The sequence below is a fragment of the Ceratotherium simum genome, chromosome 34 (genome assembly GCF_057802395.1).
Source record: "Ceratotherium simum simum isolate JZ-2026a chromosome 34, ASM5780239v1, whole genome shotgun sequence".
NCBI classification, from domain to species: domain Eukaryota; kingdom Metazoa; phylum Chordata; class Mammalia; order Perissodactyla; family Rhinocerotidae; genus Ceratotherium; species Ceratotherium simum.
Genome location: NC_141933.1, coordinates 7,330,038 through 7,352,518, shown reverse-complemented (window position 1 = coordinate 7,352,518; position 22,481 = coordinate 7,330,038). Strand labels below are relative to the sequence as shown.

At 54.3% G+C, this 22,481-nt stretch overlaps 1 protein-coding gene across 1 annotated transcript; it reads left to right on the top strand.

Annotated features, from left to right (window-relative positions):
* Nucleotides 1-1,103: 1,103 nt before the first annotated feature.
* On the top strand, nt 1,104-18,183 carry SART1 (spliceosome associated factor 1, recruiter of U4/U6.U5 tri-snRNP). Its single transcript, XM_004437634.3, has 20 exons — nt 1,104-1,481; nt 3,358-3,415; nt 3,817-3,872; nt 4,398-4,524; nt 4,646-4,751; nt 5,012-5,089; nt 5,186-5,285; nt 5,377-5,519; nt 5,613-5,819; nt 6,541-6,665; nt 6,746-6,879; nt 6,977-7,110; nt 15,359-15,532; nt 15,679-15,789; nt 16,107-16,194; nt 16,759-16,849; nt 16,961-17,096; nt 17,686-17,775; nt 17,876-17,997; nt 18,099-18,183. The coding sequence occupies exons 1-20, from the start codon at nt 1,160-1,162 to the stop codon at nt 18,115-18,117; spliced, it is 2,421 nt and encodes an 806-aa protein (XP_004437691.1). The 5' UTR covers nt 1,104-1,159; the 3' UTR covers nt 18,118-18,183.
* Nucleotides 18,184-22,481: the final 4,298 nt, after the last annotated feature.

Genomic DNA, 22,481 nt, shown 5'->3' with positions numbered 1-22,481 from the left:
AATACAGCGTGAGACTTCCGGTGGTGGTGGGAAGAGGCTGCGGGTTGGGAGTAGCAGGCGGTAGGTGGGTAGGCAGCGGGCTTAGCTTGTTCTCGCATCCCCCAGGAGCTCCCGCTGTTCTGGCTGCCCCCTCCCAGCACACACAGCCCCGCCTCTGCTCCTGAGGAGGGGGGCGTCTCAAAGAGCAACAGCTGCGACTCCTCCACCCCCAGTCGCCAGCATACATGTTGGGTTCTAGAAATTCAAGAGCGAGTAAGACAGAATGGCCTCTGCCTTTGGCGACTCCGGTGGGGGAGGGGGGCGGACCTTTAAAGGGGCACAGGCATCACACCGTAACAGATGGGCTGCACAGGGGCCGCCAGATCTAGCAACTGTGGGGTGTGGGTGTCAGGAGGAATCGTGTGAGCTGGGCTTTTAATGTTAAATAACTCCAAGTTAGAGCCCCTCTTCTCAAGAAATACACACACACACACGCGCGCCAAATTTTGCACTCAATTTCAGGGGGTTCACCAACACACAGAAGCTCATCTGGAGCTCCTTAGCAGTTCACGGGGCGCAGGTTAAAAACCCAATCCAGGGAACGTGGGCAGGCAGGGTCTGCTACCAATACTGGTTGTAGGGGCTCGGAGGCCGGGCTGTGGGTCTCAGGAGGAGAACATGCTGCGTCGTCCAACGCTCGATGGAGCCACGACCCCAGGGAGTAGTCCACTAGGAGGACGCCTACTGGAGCGGCGGGCGCTGTCCACGGAAAGTCTGTGAGGCAGTGAGCGTCCCGTGGCTGGGGGTGTGCAAGCGGAGGGAAGCCGGGGAGGGGCTTCCAGCTCCGGGGACGCTGACTGAGACAGCCTCTAGGTCCTTCAAGTTCTGGGATCCGGTCTTCTCCAGACCGGGTCCGCGAACCTAAAAGAGCGCATGCGCCAGGGGACCACGGGCTCCATGACCGCCCGCCCGCCCGCCCGCCCGAGGCGGCCGCGAATGCGCAGTCGGGCGCCGATCCTGGCCCTCCCATGAACCTTTGGGGCAGGCTCCGAGGGAAACAACGGAAGCAGCCGCTCTTGGTTTCCGGCAACACGACAGCGGGTGCCGGGCGACCCGGAAGTGTTCCCATTTTGCGTCGTCTGGGCTCGGCGGTGGCCGGGCTCGGGACGGACATACCACCATGGGGTCGTCAAAGAAGCATCGCGGGGAGAAGGAGGCGGCTGGGACGACGGCGGCGGCCAGCACCGGGGGCGCCACCGAGCAGCCGCCACGGCACCGAGAGCACAAAAAACACAAGCACCGGGGCGGCGGCGGCGGCGGCAGCGGCGGCGGCGGCGGCGAACGACGGAAGCGGAGCCGGGAGCGTGGGGGCGAGCGCGGGGGCGGGCGGCGCGGGGCCGAAGCCGAGGCCCGCAGTGGCACTCACGGGCGGGAGCGCAGCCAGGCCGAGCCCTCCGAGCGGCGCGTGAAGCGGGAGAAGCGCGATGACGGCTACGAAGCCGGTGAGGGGCGGGGCCTGCGCGGGGGCGGGGCGGGGCGGAGGTCCCGGGTGGGCTCGCCCAGCCTTCAGGCCGAGGCACCCCCCAGGCTGTTTTTCTCAGCGCTTAGTCTTGTTAGGGGTATTTGGGATTAAAAGTTGTCTTCATTTGTTACGTTCTGTGAGCACAGAGATGTTCTGTTTTTCGCAATTGGTACATCAAGGGTCTTCAGTAAATGTGCGGAGTGAATGAAGGAATGGGTGAAGTGGTAGTAGGCTGTGCAGAGGCAAGAGAAAACCTGGTATTGGGCGAATCCTGTAGGGCTCACGATAGAGACAGGAGGCTGTAAGATAGGCAGGGATCGGAACACGAAGGGCGCCGTAGGCCCTGTTCCGAAATTCGAACTTTGTCCTGAGAGTAGTAGGGAGCCATGGATTTGAGTCGAGGAACGAGTCCATCATATTTTGCAAAGATCACTGCATTGAGACCTAGATCGAGGGTAGACAAGACTGGAGGTCAGGTGAGGGCTGATGGCGGCCTGCACCAAGGCAGCAGCAATGGGATGGAGAGATGTGGACAGATTGAAGAGGTGTTTTGGAGGAGGAATTAACACGCTTGGGTGAGGGTGGCAAGGAGAAGAAGGAATGGAGGATGGCTCCTTGAATTTTGGCTTGAGCAGCTAGGTGGGTGGTGGTGTCACCTACAGATGTTGAGGAGTTTGAAAGAGAAGCAGACTTTGCAGGGAAGATAATGAATTCAGTTTTGGAGAGTGTTGTGTTTGATGTGTGTGAAGAAACCCAGGGTTTGGGCTGGATAGAGCAGTTTGGGTGTCACGAGTAGTTAGGTGGCAAATAAAGTTCACTAAGAGATTGACGAGTGAGAAGCCAGGGTCAGGAGTGGAATCTACAAAACACCAATATTTTAGTAGTAGGTGGAGCAAGATACTACAAGAAGGGAGGTGGAGTAGCCAAAAAGGCAGGAAAAGCATAGAACCCGGTGCCAGGGGATCTGTGGGAACAGAGCATTGTTAGAAGTGAGTGATCGACAGTGTCACACACCACAAGAGATCAAGCAAAACCAGAGCTGCAAAGAATCCATTGGATTTAGAAATAAAGAGGCTGGTGACCTTGGAGAGAGCCCGGAGGGGTTGGGATGGATCCAGGGTCCGGGTGGGATAAAAGGGGAGGAGGTAGGTTGCAGGGATGCAGGAAGGGTGAGCACATGGTGGCAGCTGGTTGGGGGAGCTTCATCGGAGGGTGTCTAGCTTCTGTCTGTGGTGCTCAGTGAAGTTGTTTGCTGTTTATGAGCTGGGTGGAGGAGGTCCGAAATGCTTTTTTTGTCTCTGTGTCCCCAGCGTCCCGCACAGAGCAGGCACCAGTAAGTATGTTTCTTGACTGTGTGAATTGCACGGAGGATTCAGTCATGCTGTCAGCCTGGTCCCTGCCCTGTGGGGAGAAACAGACCCAGGAGCAACTGACGGCGCTGTGGAGTTCAGGGAAGAGCAGTTCATTCTGATCAATAATTCAGCAGGACCTTACGAAGGAGGTGGCATTTGATCTTTGCGTTTGGATAGGAATTTGTCAATCAGAGTGAGGCCAGGGAGGGCAGTGCAGGTTGAAAACACAGAATATACAAAAGTGAAGAGGTGGCGGAGTGAGGGATGCAGGAAGTTGGACCTTTAGGGTTGGGAAAGGAACGTACGTAGAAGAGGCAGAGTTCTCAGAGACTGGGACTCCAGTAGTGGGAGTTACTGGGGTGAAAGAAGGCTGCTGTTTCCTGGTGTCTCAGCAAGGCCCGCGTGCTGGTGAGGGGCCCTCATCTTCAGCCCTGCAGCTGGAGCGGAGGAAGTGGCTTCTTTGCCCTGTGTTCAGCTCCTGAGCCGTGCTCCTTGTTGTTCCAGCTGCCAGCTCCAAAACCAGCTCGGGAGATGCTTCGTCACTCAGCATCGAGGAGACCAAGTAAGTGCTGTCTCCTTTTTGTTTCTCGTTTTTTTTTTCTGAGACAGGTGGCTCCTGGGGCAGTTGCTTGGGGAGGCTCTCACACACTAAAGCGTTCTGATTGGAATGGGAAGGGCTGTAGAAATCATCTTAGCCAACCATTTGAGTTACAGAAGAGGACACTAAGCCCCAAGAGGAAGGATGGCATTCCACTGGTTAGGGGCAGCCGGGCTTAGCACCGGTGTGCCCTGATTTGGAGGCCAGTGCCCTTCCCAATGCCCTGGGCTGCCTGGGTCAGGCGCTGTGTTTGGGACCCTTAGGACCACCCACTCGCATCCTGTTTTCACCCTCTGTCTGTCCAGAAATGCATTTGGTGCCCCCATTTCTTTGACAGCTTCTAACAGTTGTACTCTTGTCTTCAGTAAGCTCCGGGCCAAGTTGGGGCTGAAACCCTTGGAGGTCAATGCCGTCAAGAAGGGTGAGTGTGGGGCTGAGGATGGGGGTGGGGGGCATCTGAAGACAGTGGGGTTAGAGTCCAGGTTCAGCCCAGTTAGTGGTCGTGTGTGTGTATGTGTGTGCTTGGTGATAGGCATGAGGCCCCTCCTTGCTGTCGTAATGGGGATCTGGGACTCAGGTTCTTCTGTAAGTTGGAACAGTTGGCACTGCATCCTTACTCTGGCTGTGAGGCAGCATTAGGTGGAGTGAGAGATGCACACAGTTGCTGCAAACCAATCTGCAGGTGTAGGATGTTTTGCTTTTTTTAGCATGATTTGAGGGGCTTTGGAAGGTAGGGAGGTCTGTCACCCTGTCATGCTGTGTGGGGTGACACAGGAGTCACCGTGTGGGGTATAGGGATGAAGTGGGGGTAGGGAGGTGAAGGATTCTTCCCCCCTCTCCTGGTCCCTTCTGGCCCCCTGAGCTGGAAGGGGGCAGGGTGAGTGGCTCCCTCCTCTCCCCACCAGCCATGGGCAGGCATGGCCTCACGTCTGGGCCCCCCTTCCAGAGGCGGGCACCAAGGAGGAGCCCGTGGCAGCCGAAGTCATCAACCCCATGGCCTTGCGACAGCGAGAGGAGCTACGAGAGAAGCTGGCGGCTGCCAAAGAAAAGCGCCTCCTGAACCAAAAGCTGGGGTGAGGGGCTCCCAGCCAGGGCGGGCAGGGGAAGGGCCTGAGGAGGCCGCCAAAGACTCTTGAGTTGGGGTGGGGGAGCAGGAGCTGTGCTCCCCAGTGGGTCACTTTCTTCCCTCTTCAGGAAGATTAAGACACTGGGGGAGGATGACCCCTGGCTGGATGACACTGCAGCCTGGATCGAGAGGAGCCGGCAGCTTCAGAAGGAAAAGGACTTGGCAGAGAAGAGAGTGAGGACCCCGGGGGGCTGGGGGTGGTTGCTTGGTGCCTCAGTGGCCTGACCAGATGCAGAGGCAGGTGACTGACTCTTGGGAGGTGGGACTGGGCCCAGAGAGGCAGGAGGTCCGTGGTCAGTGATGTCTGCTGTGGACTCTCAGCAGCTTGCCTGCAAGGCCTGCTCTTTTTGCACTCCTGGTTGGTAAAGCCCCGCGTGTCTTCTAGTGATCCTGAATGGCCTGAGGTCACAGGTCACCCCCTTCCTATCCCATAGGCCAAGCTGCTGGAGGAGATGGACCAGGAGTTCGGCGTCAGCACTCTGGTGGAGCAGGAGTTCGGGCAGAGGCGGCAGGTGAGGCTGCTGCAGCGGCTGGAGGGGGCTCTGCTGTCCTTGGGGCTGGGTGGGTCGGGGCTCCTGACTCGGCTAGACCTCCCCCCTCCCTTCTAGGACCTGTACAGTGCCCGGGACCTGCAGGGCCTCACCGTGGAGCACGCCATTGAGTCCTTCCGAGAAGGGGAGACTCTCATCCTCACCCTCAAAGACAAAGGTGGGTGCAGCTGGGGTGCTCTGGTTGGGGGCCTAGGCACTGCTGAGTTGAGGGCAAGCGTGAATGGCTGCCGCCCCTGCCCTGTCCCCAGGCGTGCTGCAGGAGGAGGAGGACGTGCTGGTGAACGTGAACCTGGTGGATAAGGAGCGGGCAGAGAAAAACGTGGAGCTGCGGAAGAAGAAGCCCGACTACCTGCCCTACACAGAGGACGAGAGCGTGGACGACTTGGCACAGGCAGGCCGGGCAGTGAAGGGGCTCGAGGAAATGGTGGCTCTTTGGCTTTTCGGGAGCCAGGCTGGGTCCCAACCTGTCCCTCTTGCCTTGCAGCAAAAACCCCGCTCGATATTGTCCAAGTACGACGAGGAGCTCGAGGGCCAGCGGCCTCAGTCCTTCCGTCTGGAGCAGGGTGGCACGGCCGACGGCCTCCGGGAACGGGAGCTGGAGGAGATCCGGGCCAAGCTGCGGCTGCAGGCCCAGTCCCTGAGCACGGTGGGGCCCCGGCTTGCCTCCGAGTACCTCACGCCGGAGGAGATGGTGAGCCTGATGGCCTCCACCCGCACTTGTAACTGGGGTAGTGAGTCCTCCCTCCCCTCGGGTCCCGTGCTGCCAGAAGGAGCTAAGAAGGGAGGTTGAGTGTCTGTGCAGTGCTTGGCTCTCATGGATGAGCAGTAAATAGCAGCCCTAGGAGGTGCTACAGGGAGGCAGTGGGTGTAGACAGAACAGGGACTGTGAGCCAGATGGTCCTCAACATGGCTCTGCCACAAAGCCAGCTTGTGCCTTGGGTGAGTCATTTAACTGTGAGTCCGAGGTGCATCATCTGAAATGGGGATGGCAGCTTCCTGAGGGCTATTACAAGGGTTAGCAACAGTGTGGGTAAGTGGTCATTTTGTAGCCGTATGTGGATTTTGCATTTGGGGTGACTGTGTGAACAGAGGTAGACAGCTGACTCAGTAGGTTGCTTGGCTGAGTGGCTAAGAGCACAACTCTGGAGCCAGACTAGCAAGATCCCCACTCTCCCACTTAGGAGCTGGGTAACCTTGGGCAAGGTACCTAACCTCTCTGTGCCTTAGTTTTCCTCATCTCACAGATGGAATGACAATTGATGCACCTTACATCTTGTTCACGTGTGTGAAGTGCTTAGGACAGTGGCTGGCACAGAGTAACACTAGAGAAGCGTTTGTCCTTGTGGGTTTGTGGCTGCCCATCTTTCCCCCTCCCGCCTCCCCCCTCCTGATGTCTCCTCTCCTCCCCTCAGGTGACCTTTAAGAAGACCAAGCGGAGGGTGAAGAAGATCCGCAAGAAGGAGAAGGAGGTGGTAGTGCGGGCTGATGACTTGCTGCCTCTTGGGGACCAGACTCAAGATGGGGACTTTGGTTCCAGGTGGGCTTGGACACAGGGTGGGATGTGGGGGCTGAGCTGGCCTAGCGGCCGATGCTCACTGGAGAGGCCTCTTCCCCCAGACTGCGGGGCCGGGGTCGGCGCCAAGTGCCCGAGGCAGACGAGGAGGTCCAGGAGGAGGAGGAGAAGGAGCCTGTGCCTCAGCCCCCACAGTCGGATGACACCCGAGTGGAGAACATGGACATCAGTGATGAGGGTGAGGGGCCTGGCCGGCTGGGGGTGGGCAGAAAGGGCAGGGAGAGAGCCCAGCGTCCAAGGAGATGACCTGAGCAGGCATCCCCGTGTTTCCCCAGAGGAGGGCGGAGCACCGCGCTCCGGGTCCCCAGAGGTGCTGGAGGAGGACGAGGCGGAGCTGGAGCTGCAGAAGCAGCTGGAGAAGGGGCGCCGGCTGCGGCAGCTACAGCAGCTGCGAGACAGCGGTGAGAAGGTGAGGGGCTCTGGAGGCCGGGCGCAGGCGCAGGTGGGTGCTGGCCTCTGCAGGGCTGGGGACTTTGGTGACAGGTGTGTCTGTGGTGACCTGTCCTGACGAGTACGTGCCGTAGGAGGCAGCACCCACATTCCAATTTGGTTCCTCTCTTTAGTTTAATATCATGTTATTAGCAGATTTGTAGATTTCTGCAGTGTTTTCGCTGTAAGGTGTTTTAGTGGTTGGATCTTTCCCTTCTTCCTTCCTGTGAATATATGTCACCTGCTTTCTGTGAGTAAGGCATTATCCTAGGGCTGGGGGTCACTGAACAAGTCAGCCTGTGCTCATGGAGCTGTCTTTCTGGGAGAGCGGGGGCGGGGAATAGCAGTGAACATATGAGCAAACAGAGTGATTTCTGATAGTGATTAGAGCTGGGCAGATAAACCAGGAGGACTGGAGAGAATAACTGGAGGGTTGTGTCCTAGACTGGGTGTTCAGGGAAGACTTTTCCTTTTTTTTTCTTGTGAGGAAGGTCAGCCCTGAGCTAACATCCATGCCAATCCTCCTCATTTCTTGCTGAGGAAGACCGGCTCTGAGCTAACATCTGCCCATCTTCCTCCGCTTTATGTGGGACGCCACCTCAGCATGGCCTGACAAGTGGTACATCGGTGCGCGCCCAGGATCTGAACCTGGGCCACCAGCAGCAGAGCATGCACTTAACCGCTACGCCATGGGGCCGGCCCAGGAAAGACTTTTCAAGGGGTGACATTTAAGCTAAGACTTAAATAACAGAAAGGAGCCAACCTTGCTGAGATTTGGGGGTGGAGGTGGGGTGGACAGACTGGGTAGAGTGGAGGCAGTGGGGACAGCAGATGTCCTTTGTGGAAATGACCTTAGAATGCTTGGGGATGGGCCAGCCCCGTGGCGTAGCGGTTAAGTGCGTGTGCTCCGCTGCTGGCGGTCCGGGTTTGGATCCCAGGAGCGCACCGAGGCATGGCTTGTCACGCCATGCTGTGGCGGCATCCCATATAAAGTAAAGGAAGATGGGCACGGATTTAGCCCAGGGCCAGTCTTCCTCAGCAAAAAGAGGAGGATCAGCATAGATGTTAGCTCAGAGCTGATCTTACCAAAATAAATAAATAAATACCTAAAAAAAAAAAAAAAAAGAATGCTTGAGCACCAGGTCGGCTGGAGCGGAGTGAGGGCATGGTGGTGTGAGCTGAGGTGGAGAGGTCAGTGGGGCCTGAGGCCGTGATCATGGCTGTCCCTTGCAGGGCACTCAGGTGTCCCAGGTGCTGCTCAAGTGCTTTGTGTATTGATTCACTTAATCCTCACAGCAACACCTATGAGGACGGTTCTGTGATCTCCATTTTACAGATGAGGAAACTGAGGCACAGAGGCATTAGGCAAGTTGCCTGAGGTTACAGGTCTGGTAAGTGGCAGAGCTTGGATTGGAACAGCTTGCCTCCTGAGTCCACACTTTTAACCCTGCATCTCCCACTAGGGAGAGAGTGGGGCTGGAGTGGTGAACCGCAGAGTGCCCACCATGTGGGGTAGCGTAGAGGCGGGGCTTCTGCGGAGGAGTCGAGGAAGCAGCAGCCACTGAGGGAGGAGGAGAGCCGCAGGAGTGTGTGTCACTGAAGCTGAGAAGGGGTTTTGAGAGGGGGAGTAGGGCATCTTCTGACACTGCTGAGAGGCAGGTCAGATTTGGCACGGTGGAGGCAGGTCCAGTGGATTCCAGAGGATTGAAGAGATGGGATTGAGGAAGTGAGCGCAGCACTTGGGACAGTTCCTTAGAGCAGGAGTGGGCAGACTTTTTGTTAAAGGGCCAGATAGTAAATATTTGAGGTTTAAGGGCTTGTGGTCTCAGTCACAACTGCTCAGGTGTTCTGCCATTGTGCTGAAAGCGGCCACAGGCAAGGCGTAAATGGATGGGCATGGCTGTGTTCTAATAAAACTTTATTTACAGGAACAGGTGGTGGGCCATAGTTTGCCCACCCTTGCTCTGAAGAGGATCAGAGAAATGGGGCAATAGCTGAAGGGGGTGTGAGTTGAGGAAAGTTTTTCTTTTTCACTTAGTATTGATTGATTGATTGATTGATTGATTGATTGAGGAAGATCAGCCCTGAGCTAACATCCATGCTAATCCTCCTCTTTTTGCTGAGGAAGACCGGCTCTGAGCTAACATCTATCACCAATCCTCCTCCTTTTTTTTCCCCCCAAAGCCCCAGTAGATAGTTGTATGTCATGGTTGCACATCCTTCTAGTTGCTGTATGTGGGACACGGCCTCAGCATGGCCGGAGAAGCGGTGTGTCGGTGCGCGCCCGGGATCCGAACCTGGGCCGCCAGTAGCGGAGTGCGCGCACTTAACCGCTAAGCCACGGGGCCGGCCCCATACTTAGTTTTTAAATATTAATGATATTAACCATTATATCCAAGAATCATAGAGTTTATGGCTGAAAGGATTGTACAGGTCGTGTAGCTCAGTGGTTCTCAGCCTGGCCATACATTGGCATCACGGAGGAAGTTTTTTAAACATACCTGAGCCACACCCCGCACCATTTACATGCAGAAAAGTTGAAAGAATAGTACAGTGAGCACCTGTACACCTCCTCTTAGATTTAGTAATTATAAACATCTTGTCATAGTGCTGTCTTCCCTTCCTCTGTTTTCTTTTTCTTTTTGATCCCCTGGAAGTAAGTTGCAGGCATTGTGACGTTTCCCCCGTTAAGTACTTCAGCAGGCATCTCTAAAAACAGAGACATTCCCCTACATAGCCACGTTCCCTTAAAAATGCCATAAATGCTATCAAATGGCCAGTGCATATAACAGAATTTCCCAATTATCCCCCAAAATGTCTTTTTAGTTTTTGCTTTTTGTTTTAACCAGTATCTAATTAAGTTTCACACCCTCAAAGGAGTTTTTTTAACTGATAGATATTCTAGAGTATGTTTGAAGCCAATCCAGGGGAAAAATTCATGATGAAAGAGGAGAAAAAAGGAGATATTTTCAGGAGCAGATCCTTAAGAAGCAAGGAAGGGATAGGACCTAGAGTACTAGTGGGGAGTGGCCTTTGAGAGAAGCCATGTCATGTCATTATTTCTTTCAGGAGGGAAGGCAGGTGGGGCGACAGCAGATGCAGGTAACTGTGGCTGGAGGAAGTCAAGGGAACTGCTGTCTGATTTTTTTCTGTGTTTTTCAGTGAGGAGGTGGTGGGGGTGGGGGGGTGGAGAGGCCAGACGTTGTTTTGGAGAGTGGAGGTCAAGGGAGGAGAGGAGGCCTGCTGGGCAGTGTTGACTGCTCATGGGAGATTAGTGGGGACTCCACATTAGCAGTAAGTGGTCATGCATGTAAAGTGGATCTGGTCAGCACATTTATGGATTTCTGTAGCCCATTCAGCTGCTCAGTCTAGTAACTGAGTAGGTGACGGCTGGGATTAATCAAGATTGGGTTTTCTGGGGAGAGGGGGTGAGGCAGTTAAAGTATTTGCAAAGGAGGGACTACGTTGATGCTCCGCAGGATCCAAGCTGAATGATAAGGGCATAGCAGGAGGGGCATGGTGGGTGTGAAGACATAGACTGGAGTCTTGATGAGGCTGAAGAACTGCTGGACTGAAGTTCCTAGAGGAAGTGAGCTGGGAGGAGTGGATGTAGCAGACAGACAGAACTCTGGCCCTTTAACATGAGGGGTATGGTCACTGGTGATGATAAATCCAGGCAGGAGTATGACCCCTGAGGAGGGGTTGAGAGAACGCTAGCTCGTCAGAGGTGAGGATGTCAAGGAACCCCTGGGGCAGTTACTGGATGTGTCATTTTGGATGCAGAGGTCACCAAGAGTGAAGACACGTAGAAATGCAGAGGGAGACAGGCAGCGGTGCTGAAATCCTTGGTGAAAGAAGGGGCGAGAGGAGGTGAGAAGACTCCTGGTACCCGAGGCCCTGAGGCAGGAGTGACTGCTTGCTCGGGGGCGTCACGGAGGCCAGCGCAGAGGGAGCGGGGAGAGGAGTGATAGGCAAGGACGTGGGAGAGGGTCAGAGGGCGGATCAGGCAGAGCCTGACTGTTGCGGTGCAGATGTAGCCGTTAGAGGGCTTTGATCTGAGTTCTTTTTTTCAAAGATCCTTCTGGCTGCTTCTAAAGACAGAATAAGCAGATTAACAGCAGAAGGAAGCAGAGGAGTTAGAAGGCTGATGCAGTTGTGCCGTCAAGAGATGATGGTTTCCTAGGGCGGTAGCCATGGAGATAGTAAGAAGTGGTTGTGTTGGGAATGTATTTCGAGGGTAGACTTGGCAGTATTTGTTGATGGATTGCATGTGGGATGTGAGTGAATAAGAGATTGCAAATGACTCCCAAGAATTTTCATGTGAACAGCTGGCTAGTAGTAGGGCCGTTTACTGAGATGGAGGAGACTAGGGGAAGAACAGGTTTGGGGAAGAAAACCAAGTGTTTGGTTTTGGTGAAGTTTGAGGTACCTCTTTATTAGAGGTGATCGATATTGACTAGGCAGTTGGACATATGAGTTTGAACTTCAGGGGAGAGGCTCAGACTGGAGATATAAATGTGGAAATCAGTATGTAGGTGGGATTTAAAGCCACAGGATTGGCTGGCATCACCAGGAGAGCGAGTGTAGATAAAGAAGAGAGTGGAGGGCTCCAAGAGGGAAGCCTGAGAAGCAGAGCGAGTGAGGAAGGGAAGGAGGGAGGGTGTCCTGCTGGAAGCTATATGAAGAAAGGGTCTTGAGGGGAAGAGTATGTGCAACTGTGACAAAACTACGGAGAATTTGGATATCAACCATTGAGCTTTGGGTTGGGCAACATGGAGGTCATTGACTCCCTCGTCTAAAGCCGCCTCTGTGGGGTGGTGGGAAACGAGGGCCAGATCCCGCAGGTTTAGCAAGGTGGCTGGATACAAGATTAATAAAGGAAAGTCACTTGTCTTTCTGTATACCAGCAAGAGACAGAAAATGTAATTTTAAAAAAGATACTATGGAGGCCAGCCCGGTGGTGTAGTGGTTAAGTTCTCATCAAGCCGTGCTGTGGCAGGCGTCCCACGTATAAAGTAGAGGAGGATGGGCACAGATGTTAGCCCAGGGGGCCCGTCTTCTTCAGCAAAAAGAGGAGGATTGGCAACAGATGTTAGCTCAGGGCCAATCTTCCTCACAATAAATAAATAAATAAATAAAAATAAAATAAAAAAGATACCATTTATGAAAACAGTATAGCTAATGAGATAATATGGATTAGCAATAGAAGGCAATGTGGATAAGAATCAGGATAGCAACAAAATAAAAAGGAATAAATGATGTGTAAATCTATATGGGGAAAATTACAGTCCCTTTTTGAAAGACTTTAAGGAAGACACAATTAAATTGATACACTGTTGTTTTAGTTAGCTGGAGCTGCCATAACAAAGACTACAGACTGGATGGTTTAAAGATTTTATTTATTTATTTTTTCCCCCCAAAGCCCCAGTAGATAGTTGTATGTCATAGCTGCACAACCGTCTAGTTGCTGTATGTGGGACACAGCCTCAGCGTGGCCAGAGAAGCGGTGCGTCTGTGCGCGCCCGGGATCCGAACCGGGGCCGCCAGCAGTGGAGCGCACACACTTAACTGCTAAGCCACAGGGCCGGCCCCAGACTGGATGGTTTAAACGACAGAAACTTCTTTCTCACAGTTTTGGAGGCTAGAAGTGTAAGATCCTCACATGTCCTTTTCTCTGTGTACCCATATCCCTGGTGTGTCTCTCTCCTTTCTTATAAGGACACCAACCTGTTGGATTAGGGCCCACCCTTAGGACCTCATTTGACCTTAATTATCTCTTTAAAGACTTGTCTCCAAATGCAGTCACACTGAAGGTAGGGCTTCAACATGTGAATTTTGGGAGGACACAATTCAGTCCATAACAACCATGTTAACAGATAGGACTCAATGTTGTAAAGATGTCAGTCTCCTCAAATTAATTTATAGATTAAATGCAATTCCAATAAAAATCCCAATAGGGATTTTTGTGGAACCTGGCAAGGTGATTCTAAAATTTACATAGAAGATCAAAGGGCCCAAAATAGCCAAGACAGTTTTGAATCCTAATGTGGTGGGATTTGCTCTAACAGGGATCAGGACTTTCTATACAGGTATAGTAATTAGGGCGGTGTGGTATTGGCATCAGGATGGACTCACAGGGCTGAGAGCACATAGAGGGGCCCAGAAACAGACTTGTGGGATAAGACAGGTGGTGTCCTAGTGGGAAAGGCTGCTCAGTTCAAAATAAGTGGTGTTTGCACAGTCAGTTAACTATTTGAAAAAAGGTGAAATGGGGTTTGTGCCTCACACCTTAACACAAAATTCACTTACTGATAACTTCGAAGTAAAAAACTTAACATTTCAGAACAGTTATAAAGGAAATTATGTGTATGACTTTGTGGCAAAGAAAGATTTTTTAAGATATAAATGTAAAACACAAATCATGAAGGAAAAAACTAACATTTAACTACTTGGAAATTAAGAACTTAAGGTTTTTCAAAAAGATATCATGAAGAATGTAAAAAGACAGGCCAAAAGGAGAAAATATTTGCCCAGATACATAACCATCAATGAGTTGGTGTCAAGAATATATAAAGAACAAAAGTTAACAAAACAGAAAAACAGGCAAAAGACCCTAGTAGGCAGTTCACAGAAGTGGAAGGATAAATGGCCAGTAAAATACTCAGTGAGGTTCAACTTCATTGGTGATCAAGGGAAGGTGAGCTAAAACAGTGCTGGACCGCGTCACACCCACACCATTTGGCAGAATGTCAGTCTGACTCCGTCAAGTGTCAGGATGTGGAGCAGCCAGAATCCCTATGCACCCTTTTCACGGGCGTGGAAGTGGGAGGACGTTGACATATTCAGGTAGAGTGAATGCGTGTGCCCTGTGGCCCGGCAGTCCCCACTCCCGAGCCTGTACCTGCAGAGACCTTTGCCCAAGTGCATTAGGAAGCATCGGATTGCATGTAGCTGCTTTATATGTGATAACAGACCAAGTCTGTCCTCAGTACACTGGATAACTAGATCGAGGTATATTCATATCCCGGAATATGATTCTGTAGTGAAAAGCTTATGAACTATAGCCACTCATCTCAAGATTAATCTTAAAAAAATATATATATATTTTAAAAAGCAGATCATAGAAAAATCATACAGTATGATTCAGATTACATAATGTATAAAAAACGCACAACAAAGTAGCATAGTGTCCGTGGATAGGTCCTTATGTGGTAAAACTATAAAGAAGAGCCAGTGAGTCGTTACCACAAATATGGCAGAGGAGACACTCGGGGCTCGAAAGGGTGTTGATGATGTTGTTTCTCCACCAGGCGATGGGTATGTGGGTGTTTGGTTATTATTTTTAAAAGCATGTGTGTGTGAGATATAACCCTTTTATGTTTACGATGATATTCATTAAAAAATAATTGTAATAAAGTGGAAGGAAAGGGGGTGCAAAAGTGGATGTGGTGACTAGAAACTTCTCTGAGGAGTTTGCAGAGCAGTGGGGCTGTGGGGTTGAAGGAAGATTTTTTAAAAGAGGGGAGATGCTAAATAACCCTTGTGTGCTGCTGGGAATGACACAATGGAGGGGACAGTGGGTGCAGTCTGGGGATAATGGCAGGAGCAGAGTTTTGAGGGGCCTCAGAGCCGTGCCAGGCAGGAAGGTGGCCTGAGGTAGGAGCAGGGCCGGGCATCTGCTGCGACAGAAGGGAGGCAGAGGGTGTGGCTGGTTGGTGGGCTCAGTGCTGGAAGCATGTGGAAGTTCCACTGGGCATCTGCCCTGGGGCCTCAGGGAAGGAATTCTGAAAGAAGCCATGTTTACGCTGAGTCCTGAAACGAGAGTTTGTCGGGGGAGGAGTGGGTGGCAGTGGAGTAGCAGGGGGCCCTGGCGTGCTCCAGGTCCTGGAGGGAGGTGTGTGAGGCTGCACTAGTGCGTTGAGGGGCTTTAGAGGAGGGTTGGCACAGGCCTGGTCATGAAGGACCGGTAAGATTTTGGATATTAATTCAAAGGGCGATAGCCATTGACAGCTTTGGAGCGGAGGAGTGACCTAGTGAAACTGGTGCAGGGGCAGAGTGGAGAGCAGAGCGGACTAGGGCTCAGGGAGGAAGAGGAGACCAGTCTGAGCTCCGCTGTGGGCAGGGGGAATGGCTTGTTTTACTGCCATCAGGGAGGATCTTGGGTTCCTGGTCTCAGTGGCACCACCCCAGAAACTTCTGGGTTTGCCCACAGCTGCTCCCTCCCCCAGGTGGTGGAGATTGTGAAGAAGCTGGAGTCTCGGCAGCGGGGCTGGGAGGAGGACGAGGATCCGGAGCGGAAGGGGGCCATCGTGTTCAATGCCACGTCGGAGTTCTGCCGCACCCTGGGCGAGATCCCCACCTACGGGCTGGCCGGCAACCGGGAGGAGCAGGAGGAGCTCATGGTGGGTCCTCGCGCTTCTCCGCCACCCCCCATGCCCGCTCCTGGATGGGGGCCCAGCGGTCCTCCGTGACCGGCCTCAGTGCTCTGATGGGGCGGGCCGGCTGTGGGCTGGGCTGCCCAGGGTGACTCGGGTCTTCTGTCCCCCAGGACTTTGAACGGGACGAGGAGCGCTCGGCCAATGGCGGCTCCGAGTCCGACGGGGAGGAGAACATCGGCTGGAGCACAGTCAACCTGGATGAGGAGAAGCAGCAGCAGGATGTGAGGGCGGGGGTGCTGGGGGGGCATGGAGGGCAGAGCAGAGAGCACAGAGGCTGCTCAGGTGGGGTTTCCGGGCCCCGACTCGGTCCCTTCCCAGCTATGGTTACTCAGTGTCTGAGAGCCCCAGTCTCCTCAGCTGTAAATGGGGTCTGTCACCCCCAGGGTTATTTGGATTAGAGGAGGCATCTGGTTGCACAGGGCCTGGTGCCTGGAAAGGACCACAGTCATGTGTGGTGGGGGAGACTGGTGGGTAAGGGGGAGTCAGGAGAGCCCGTGCGGCCGGCTCACCACCTCCCTCATGGTGTGCTGCCCCCCAGTTCTCTGCCTCCTCCACCACCATTCTGGACGAGGAGCCCATCGTGAATAGAGGGCTGGCGGCCGCCCTGCTCCTGTGTCAGAACAAAGGTGAGGGGCTCGGGCGGCCGTGAGCCTGGTTGGGGCCTGAGCGCTGAGGCGGGAAGGGCTGGGTGGGTAACGGCAGGCGAGGCAGGTGCCGGCACAGCTTCCTCTGGTCCCCTCTGCTGCCTCTTTCTCTCATTCCTGATGTCACGAGCCCCTCCTTCTGCACCCTGGTTCTGGGGCGGTCACAGTCTCCTCTGGCCTTTCTGCTCTGCATCACCCCATTTTTGGTGGCTTTGCCCACATATCCCCCTAGAATGCGCCATTCATCCTTCAAGGCTCGGTGTCTCCTCCTCCGAGGAGCGGGGGCAGTTGAAGCAGTCCAGGCTCTGGCACAGAGGGACCCTGGCATTAGGATCCCAGCTCTGCCATCTGCTTGGCCAGTGGCCCTTGACAGGGGCCTGATCTCTGAGTCTCTGTTTCGTTTGTCTACAAAGTGGGCCTGGTGTCTTTACTCCCGCGGCACGGCTGTGAGGGGCCTGCTGTGCAGTTACGGGCATCAGGCCTGCCCTGGGCTGTGCCTCTCTGAAGTGGAGGGCAGCCTGGAGTCTGACAACCCCCTCTCCCCAGGGCTGCTGGAGACAACAGTGCAGAAGGTGGCCCGTGTGAAGGCGCCCAACAAGTCGCTGCCGTCTGCCGTGTACTGCATCGAGGACAAGATGTGAGCATGGCGGGCGGGTGGGAGGAGGGCCTGGGGTGGTGCCAGCTCGGGACTGCCGGGGACCCAGGCAGGGTGGGCGGCTGGCATTGAGGCCCCCTGTGTCTTGGCCAGGGCCATCGACGACAAGTACAGCCGGCGGGAGGAGTACCGCGGCTTCACCCAGGACTTCAAGGAGAAGGACGGCTACAAGCCCGACGTGAAGATCGAGTACGTGGACGAGACGGGCCGGAAGCTCACGCCCAAGGAGGTGAGGCCTCTGAGGGGGCCGCGGGGTCTGGGCTCACCATCCACTGGCTGGGAGCCTGGCAGAGTGTCGGAACCTCTGTGCCTCGGTTTCCGTCTGTGGTGGGCACTGCAGTCCCCCTCGCGGGCCTGGTGGGAGGCTCAGACAGGCACCCTGGTTCCTTTGCCTGCCTGCCCCCTCAGTGCCTTGAGTTGCCCATTCTGGCGGGCAGTGTCCAGGCTCTGGGCTGCTCCTGAGCTCTCACAGATGGCCCAGCTCCAGCCAGCAGCCCTCGCTTGCCTTTCCTGCCTCCTCTCTGTCTCCCACTCCCACCCCACCTGCGCTCTTCCCACATTCCCCGGGTTTGCCGCCCTCCTGCCTCCAGCCCCAGCCCGAGTGTCCTGGCCTGGCCTCTGCACGCAGGTCTCACTCCAGGTCCCAGCACCCCCATTGCAGTACATCTGTCTCCACCACTGGGGGAGGGGGGTGCCAGGGTCAGTGCCCTTCTCCCGTCCCCTTCCCACCCATGCCCCAGGCCTAGCACTGAATCACCACCCCCACCACACCCTGGGGGGCACAGGCGGCTCTAACGCGGTTCCTGCTGTGTCCCCAGGCTTTCCGGCAGCTGTCCCACCGCTTCCACGGGAAGGGCTCAGGCAAGATGAAGACAGAGCGGCGGATGAAGAAGCTGGACGAGGAGGCGGTGCGTGGCCCGCGGGGATGTGGGGGTGGCCTCCGCCTGTGCTGGGCAGCTGATGTGCTGGGCCTGCTCCTGCCCTGTGCTGACTGGCCCCTCCCCACAGCTCCTGAAGAAGATGAGCTCCAGCGACACGCCCCTGGGCACCGTGGCTTTGCTCCAGGAGAAGCAAAAGGCCCAGAAGACGCCGTACATCGTGCTCAGCGGCAGCGGCAAGAGCATGAACGCGTGAGTGGGGAGGCGTGGCTGGGCAGGGGCGGGTGGGCTGGGGCGAGCGAGGGTCCCCAAGGTGCCCGTTCTTCAGCCTCACGCCCCTCTTCTCTCCGCAGGAACACCATCACCAAGTGAAGCCCACCTCCCTTCCGATCCCCTCCCCGACTTTAATATTAAATAAAGTTCCCTCCTTATTTTTTCCTCCCTGGTCATGGTGCAGATTCCGGGGTTAGACCTGGGAGGAGCATCAGCGACACCACTCTCAGGCTCTGTAGTCAGCTGTGTGACTTCAGGCAAGTCACTGAACCTCTCTGGGCCTTAGTTCTGCCATTTGTACAGTCAAACACCTCTGCTTCATAGGATGTCTTGTGAAGATCAAATGAGCTCATTCATTCATTCATTCTCCTGCAATTCAGAGGTGAGCAAGACCCCTCAGAGGTGGCTTAGAATCTGGCCTCTGCTAGGTGAGACCTGGACATCAGATGACAAGAGTAACTAAATGAGATGAAGGGTGAGGACAAGCCAGGATCGTCTCACGTGGTCCTCCACCCCACCCTGGGCCCCAGCCAGCTGGAGAGAAGCCAGTCGGTTCATTTTCTCAGCCCCCCTACCCGACCTCCCTGGCGTGGAGCACTGGTCCTGGGTGGTTGATAAAGGTCACACCTTGTTCTCTGCACAGCTGGCTTTCGGGAAGGAAGAGGAAGGGGTTTTAGAGACTCTATCACCCTGGTCTCCCCCAAGCTCCAGCTCTATACCAGTCACCGCCCTCCAGGGCCAAGACAGCGCAGCCTGGTGGGGCAGGGATGGGTCTCTGCAGGGCAGAGGTACCACCCCAGGCTCCTCCCGGCTCTGCTGCCCTGCCCTGGTCTGTGTGGAAAGCCGTCCTCAGGGCGGGGAGTTCTTTGGACTTGTCCTGTGTACAGCTGCAGCAGGGACGCTGGGATCCTCGGGGTCAGCTCTGTGAAGAAGGCTTGAACTCGCTGCTGCGGGCTGTGCAGGAGCCCTGAATCGAGGGAATGACAAGTGGCTCCCACGGGAGTCAGACAGAACTGGTGTCTTGCCCCCTCCCTACACCTAAATGCTTTCCAGATTGTCCGGTTTTTTTTTTTCCCCTAAAGCTCCAGTAGATAGTTGTATGTCATAGCTGCACATCCTTCTAGTTGCTGTATGTGGGACGCGGCCTCAGCATGGCCGGAGAAGCGGTGCGTCGGTGCGCGCCCGGGATCCGAACCCGGGCCGCCAGTAGTGGAGCGCACGCACTTAACCGCTAAGCCACGGGCCGGCCCACAGATTTTTTTTTTAATGAAACTGAAAAATAGAAGACAAGGGTGAATTCTAAAAAATTATCTTGAGGTGGGGAAAAAACGTAAGCAAGGGAGAAAATACAGTTTTAACTGGTGGCTTTTGACAACAATTTGCATGGCAAACCTACCAAGCACAGTCTGCCCTTCTTTCTTGAGCTTGTCTCCCTGTCTTGAGGTCTGATTCTGATTTATTTTCACTTTGGCCTCCTCCTCAGGTCCCTCGGGGACAGTGCCGGCGGGGGGACTTGGACTGTCTGGGATTTGGGGACTCTCAGTCCATTTCTCCCGAAAGCCTGTGAGGCCTGTCCAGTGTCCCCGCCATTGTAGTGCTGGCCCAGGCCGAGCTCCTCTCAGAGCTCACGCCGTACCCTTTGCAGACAATGGCCCATTAGGAGACTGTCACTGCTGTCAGAGCCAGAAACAACCAAGGCCTTGTCTAGAGCAACAGTGGGCCCGGGTCAAATGACCAGGTTTGGTCCACGGTGCCTCCTCTCTGACCCTGGTGACTGGGTAGACAAGACAGTAAATGGTGAACCAGGGCCTAGGAGGGGCTTCTGGAGACGCGTAGGGGCCTCCTGCAGGAAGCCTCCCTGGTCGGTGCCTTCTGCTTGCTTCCTCCGCCTCCTGTGGCTGAGGCGCACTACCCTCCTCCCCAGGCGCACTACCCCCACCCGGCCAGGGCTGGGAGGCAGCCAGGCCTCAGCTCAGCCCTCAAGAGGCAGGAGGGGCTGGGGACCACCAAGTCCTTTGAGGCCTGAGCCCCCAGGGCAAGCAGAACCCGGGGAGAGGGTGTGCCACTGCCCTGCTGCTCTGTAGTGGGGCCCTGCCAGCAATACTTGCCCCTGATCCTCGGGTACCCGGGGCGGTGGTGCCTCCACGCAGGCTGGTGTGAGGGTCACTGAGCCCTTAGCCAGGGCCAGAGGGGGCGAGCCAGCTGGGGCACTGACTCATCGGGGTGCTCCTCTCACTGTCTGACCTCGGGCAGCTTACAGTCTCAGTGTTCTCTGCAAAACGGGACGTGATCTCGGACTTCCAGGGCAGGTGTAAAGCATAGTTGAGAACGTTCATTCCTCCGTTACTTCAACAAATACTGAGCGTCAGCTAGCGGAGGGCCCGAGGATGAGGGGTGGCTGAAGGAGCTGAGCAGGGTGAGGGGCTGGCTCTGCAGTGTCAGGCCTCTGGGGCTTCCATGTCATGGGCAGGGAGGGGGCTGCTCCCCAGAGGAGGGGGATGTAGCAACAGGACGAACATTGAGGTTCCCTTTCCCTCCTTGGTCACTGGGCCGTGTCTCTCCAACTCACCCTTTGTGTGATCCGGGCACGTTCCCTAACCTCGCTGGGCCCCACGTCCTTGGCTCCCACGCGGGGAGAAAAGGTCCCACCTCAAATCATCCCAAAGTTTCCAGTGGGAGCTCCTGGAAGCCGGCTTCGATGTTCTTTTGACATGTCTCCATCATTCTTTAAGCCCTTTCTTACTTTCTGGTAGAACAACAACAATAAAAACAACAAGTGTCCCAGGCTTGTCGTGTACTTTCCCTGCCCTGATCCTGGAATCTGCCATTTTCCCAAAGTGCCCTAGTTCCTCTCAGTGAAGGATGGTGTTAAAAACCAAGATCTGACTATCAGGTTAAAAAGCGTCTACAAGACGAACGAAACCAGAATCAAGATGAACAGACAACCCACCAGCTGGGAGAAAATATTTGCAAAACATATATCTGACAAGGGGTTGATCTCCATAATATATAAAGAACTCACACAACTGAACAACAAAAAAACAAACAACCTGATCAAAAAATGGGCAGAGGAAATGAACAGACACTTCTCCAGAGAAGATATACAGATGGCCAATAGGCACATGAAAAGATGTTCAACATCACTAATCATCAGGGAAATGCAAATCAAAACAACACTAAGATATCACCTCACGCCCGTTAGAATGGCTATAATCACCAAGACAAAAAACAACAAATGTTGGAGAGGATGTGGAGAAACAGGAACACTCATACACAGCTGGTGGGAATGCAAACTGGTGCAGCCTCTATGGAAAATGGTATGGAGATTCCTCAAAGAATAAAATAGAAATACCCTATGATCCAACTATCCCACTACTGGGAATCTATCCAACGAACCTGAAATCAACAATCCAAAGAGGCTTATGCACCCCTATGTTCATTGCAGCATCATTCACCATAGCCAAGAAGTGGAAGCAACCTAAATGTCCCTCGACTGATGACTGGATAAAGAAGATGTGGTATATATATACAATGGACTACTACTCAGCCATAAAAAAAGACAAAATCGTCCCATTTGCAACAACATGGATGGGCCTGGAGCGTATTATGTTAAGCGAAATAAGCCAGAAAGAGAAAGACAAACACTGTATGATCTCGCTCATATGTGGAATATAAACCAACACATGGACAGAGAAAACTGTATTGTGGTTACCGAGGGCACAAGGGGTAAAGGGAGACATATATATGGTGATGGACAAACAAAAATGTACAACCCAAAATTTCACAATGTTATAAACTATTAAAACAACCATTAAAAAAAAAAAAATAGATCCAGACACTCTGGTGCTCATTGCTGCTGGGGTGTCCCTGCTCTCAGGCCCTCTCAGTGGGTAGAGCCTGGAAATGAATATATCACGTTTCAACCTGTATTTATTTCTCTGTATCTACGTATACTGAAAACCATGAGTTACACCAGTAGCTCCCATTCCCATCCAGCACCACGGGGTTCATTCTACTTTTCCCCCTTTTCCTATTCAACTCCCTTCTCTGATGGTAAGAAGCTGCCTCCCTTTCTCCTTAAGGTATTCACTTCTTGGATCAGTTTCCAGTGTGTAACTAGACTCACTTCGCTGCCATCAACCTCTTCCCCTCCCCACTGCACTTGGTTTCCAACGCTCCTGGTGGGGCCATTGATGCCACCGCTGCCCCCTGCACAGACTCTTCCTCACCCCAGCCCCACGATGTCCCCTCACTGCACTCAGGCTCCCGCTCCTCCCACCTCACAGGCTACTCCTCCATTCCCTCTGCCCTGTGATGCCCACACAGGCTGCTGGGGCTCTGACCCCCACTCTGAGCTGCAGGGATGCCCTCCTCACCCTGCTCAGGCTTCCACACCCCACTGGCCTCTGACGTCCCACTCTAGGCTGCCACGGCCCCCACCCCCGACCCAAGCACAGAGACCT

What these genes read in the sequence shown, in the direction of transcription:
- SART1 (XM_004437634.3), top strand. Translation starts at nt 1,160, where the DNA reads ATGGGGTCGTCAAAGAAGCATCGCGGGGAGAAGGAGGCGGCTGGGACG. An exon ending in CTCCTGAACCAAAAGCTGGG is followed by an intron (nt 4,525 to 4,645) that starts GTGAGGGGCTCC and finishes TTCCCTCTTCAG; the next exon opens with GAAGATTAAGACACTGGGGG. An exon ending in CCTCACCCTCAAAGACAAAG is followed by an intron (nt 5,286 to 5,376) that starts GTGGGTGCAGCT and finishes CCCTGTCCCCAG; the next exon opens with GCGTGCTGCAGGAGGAGGAG.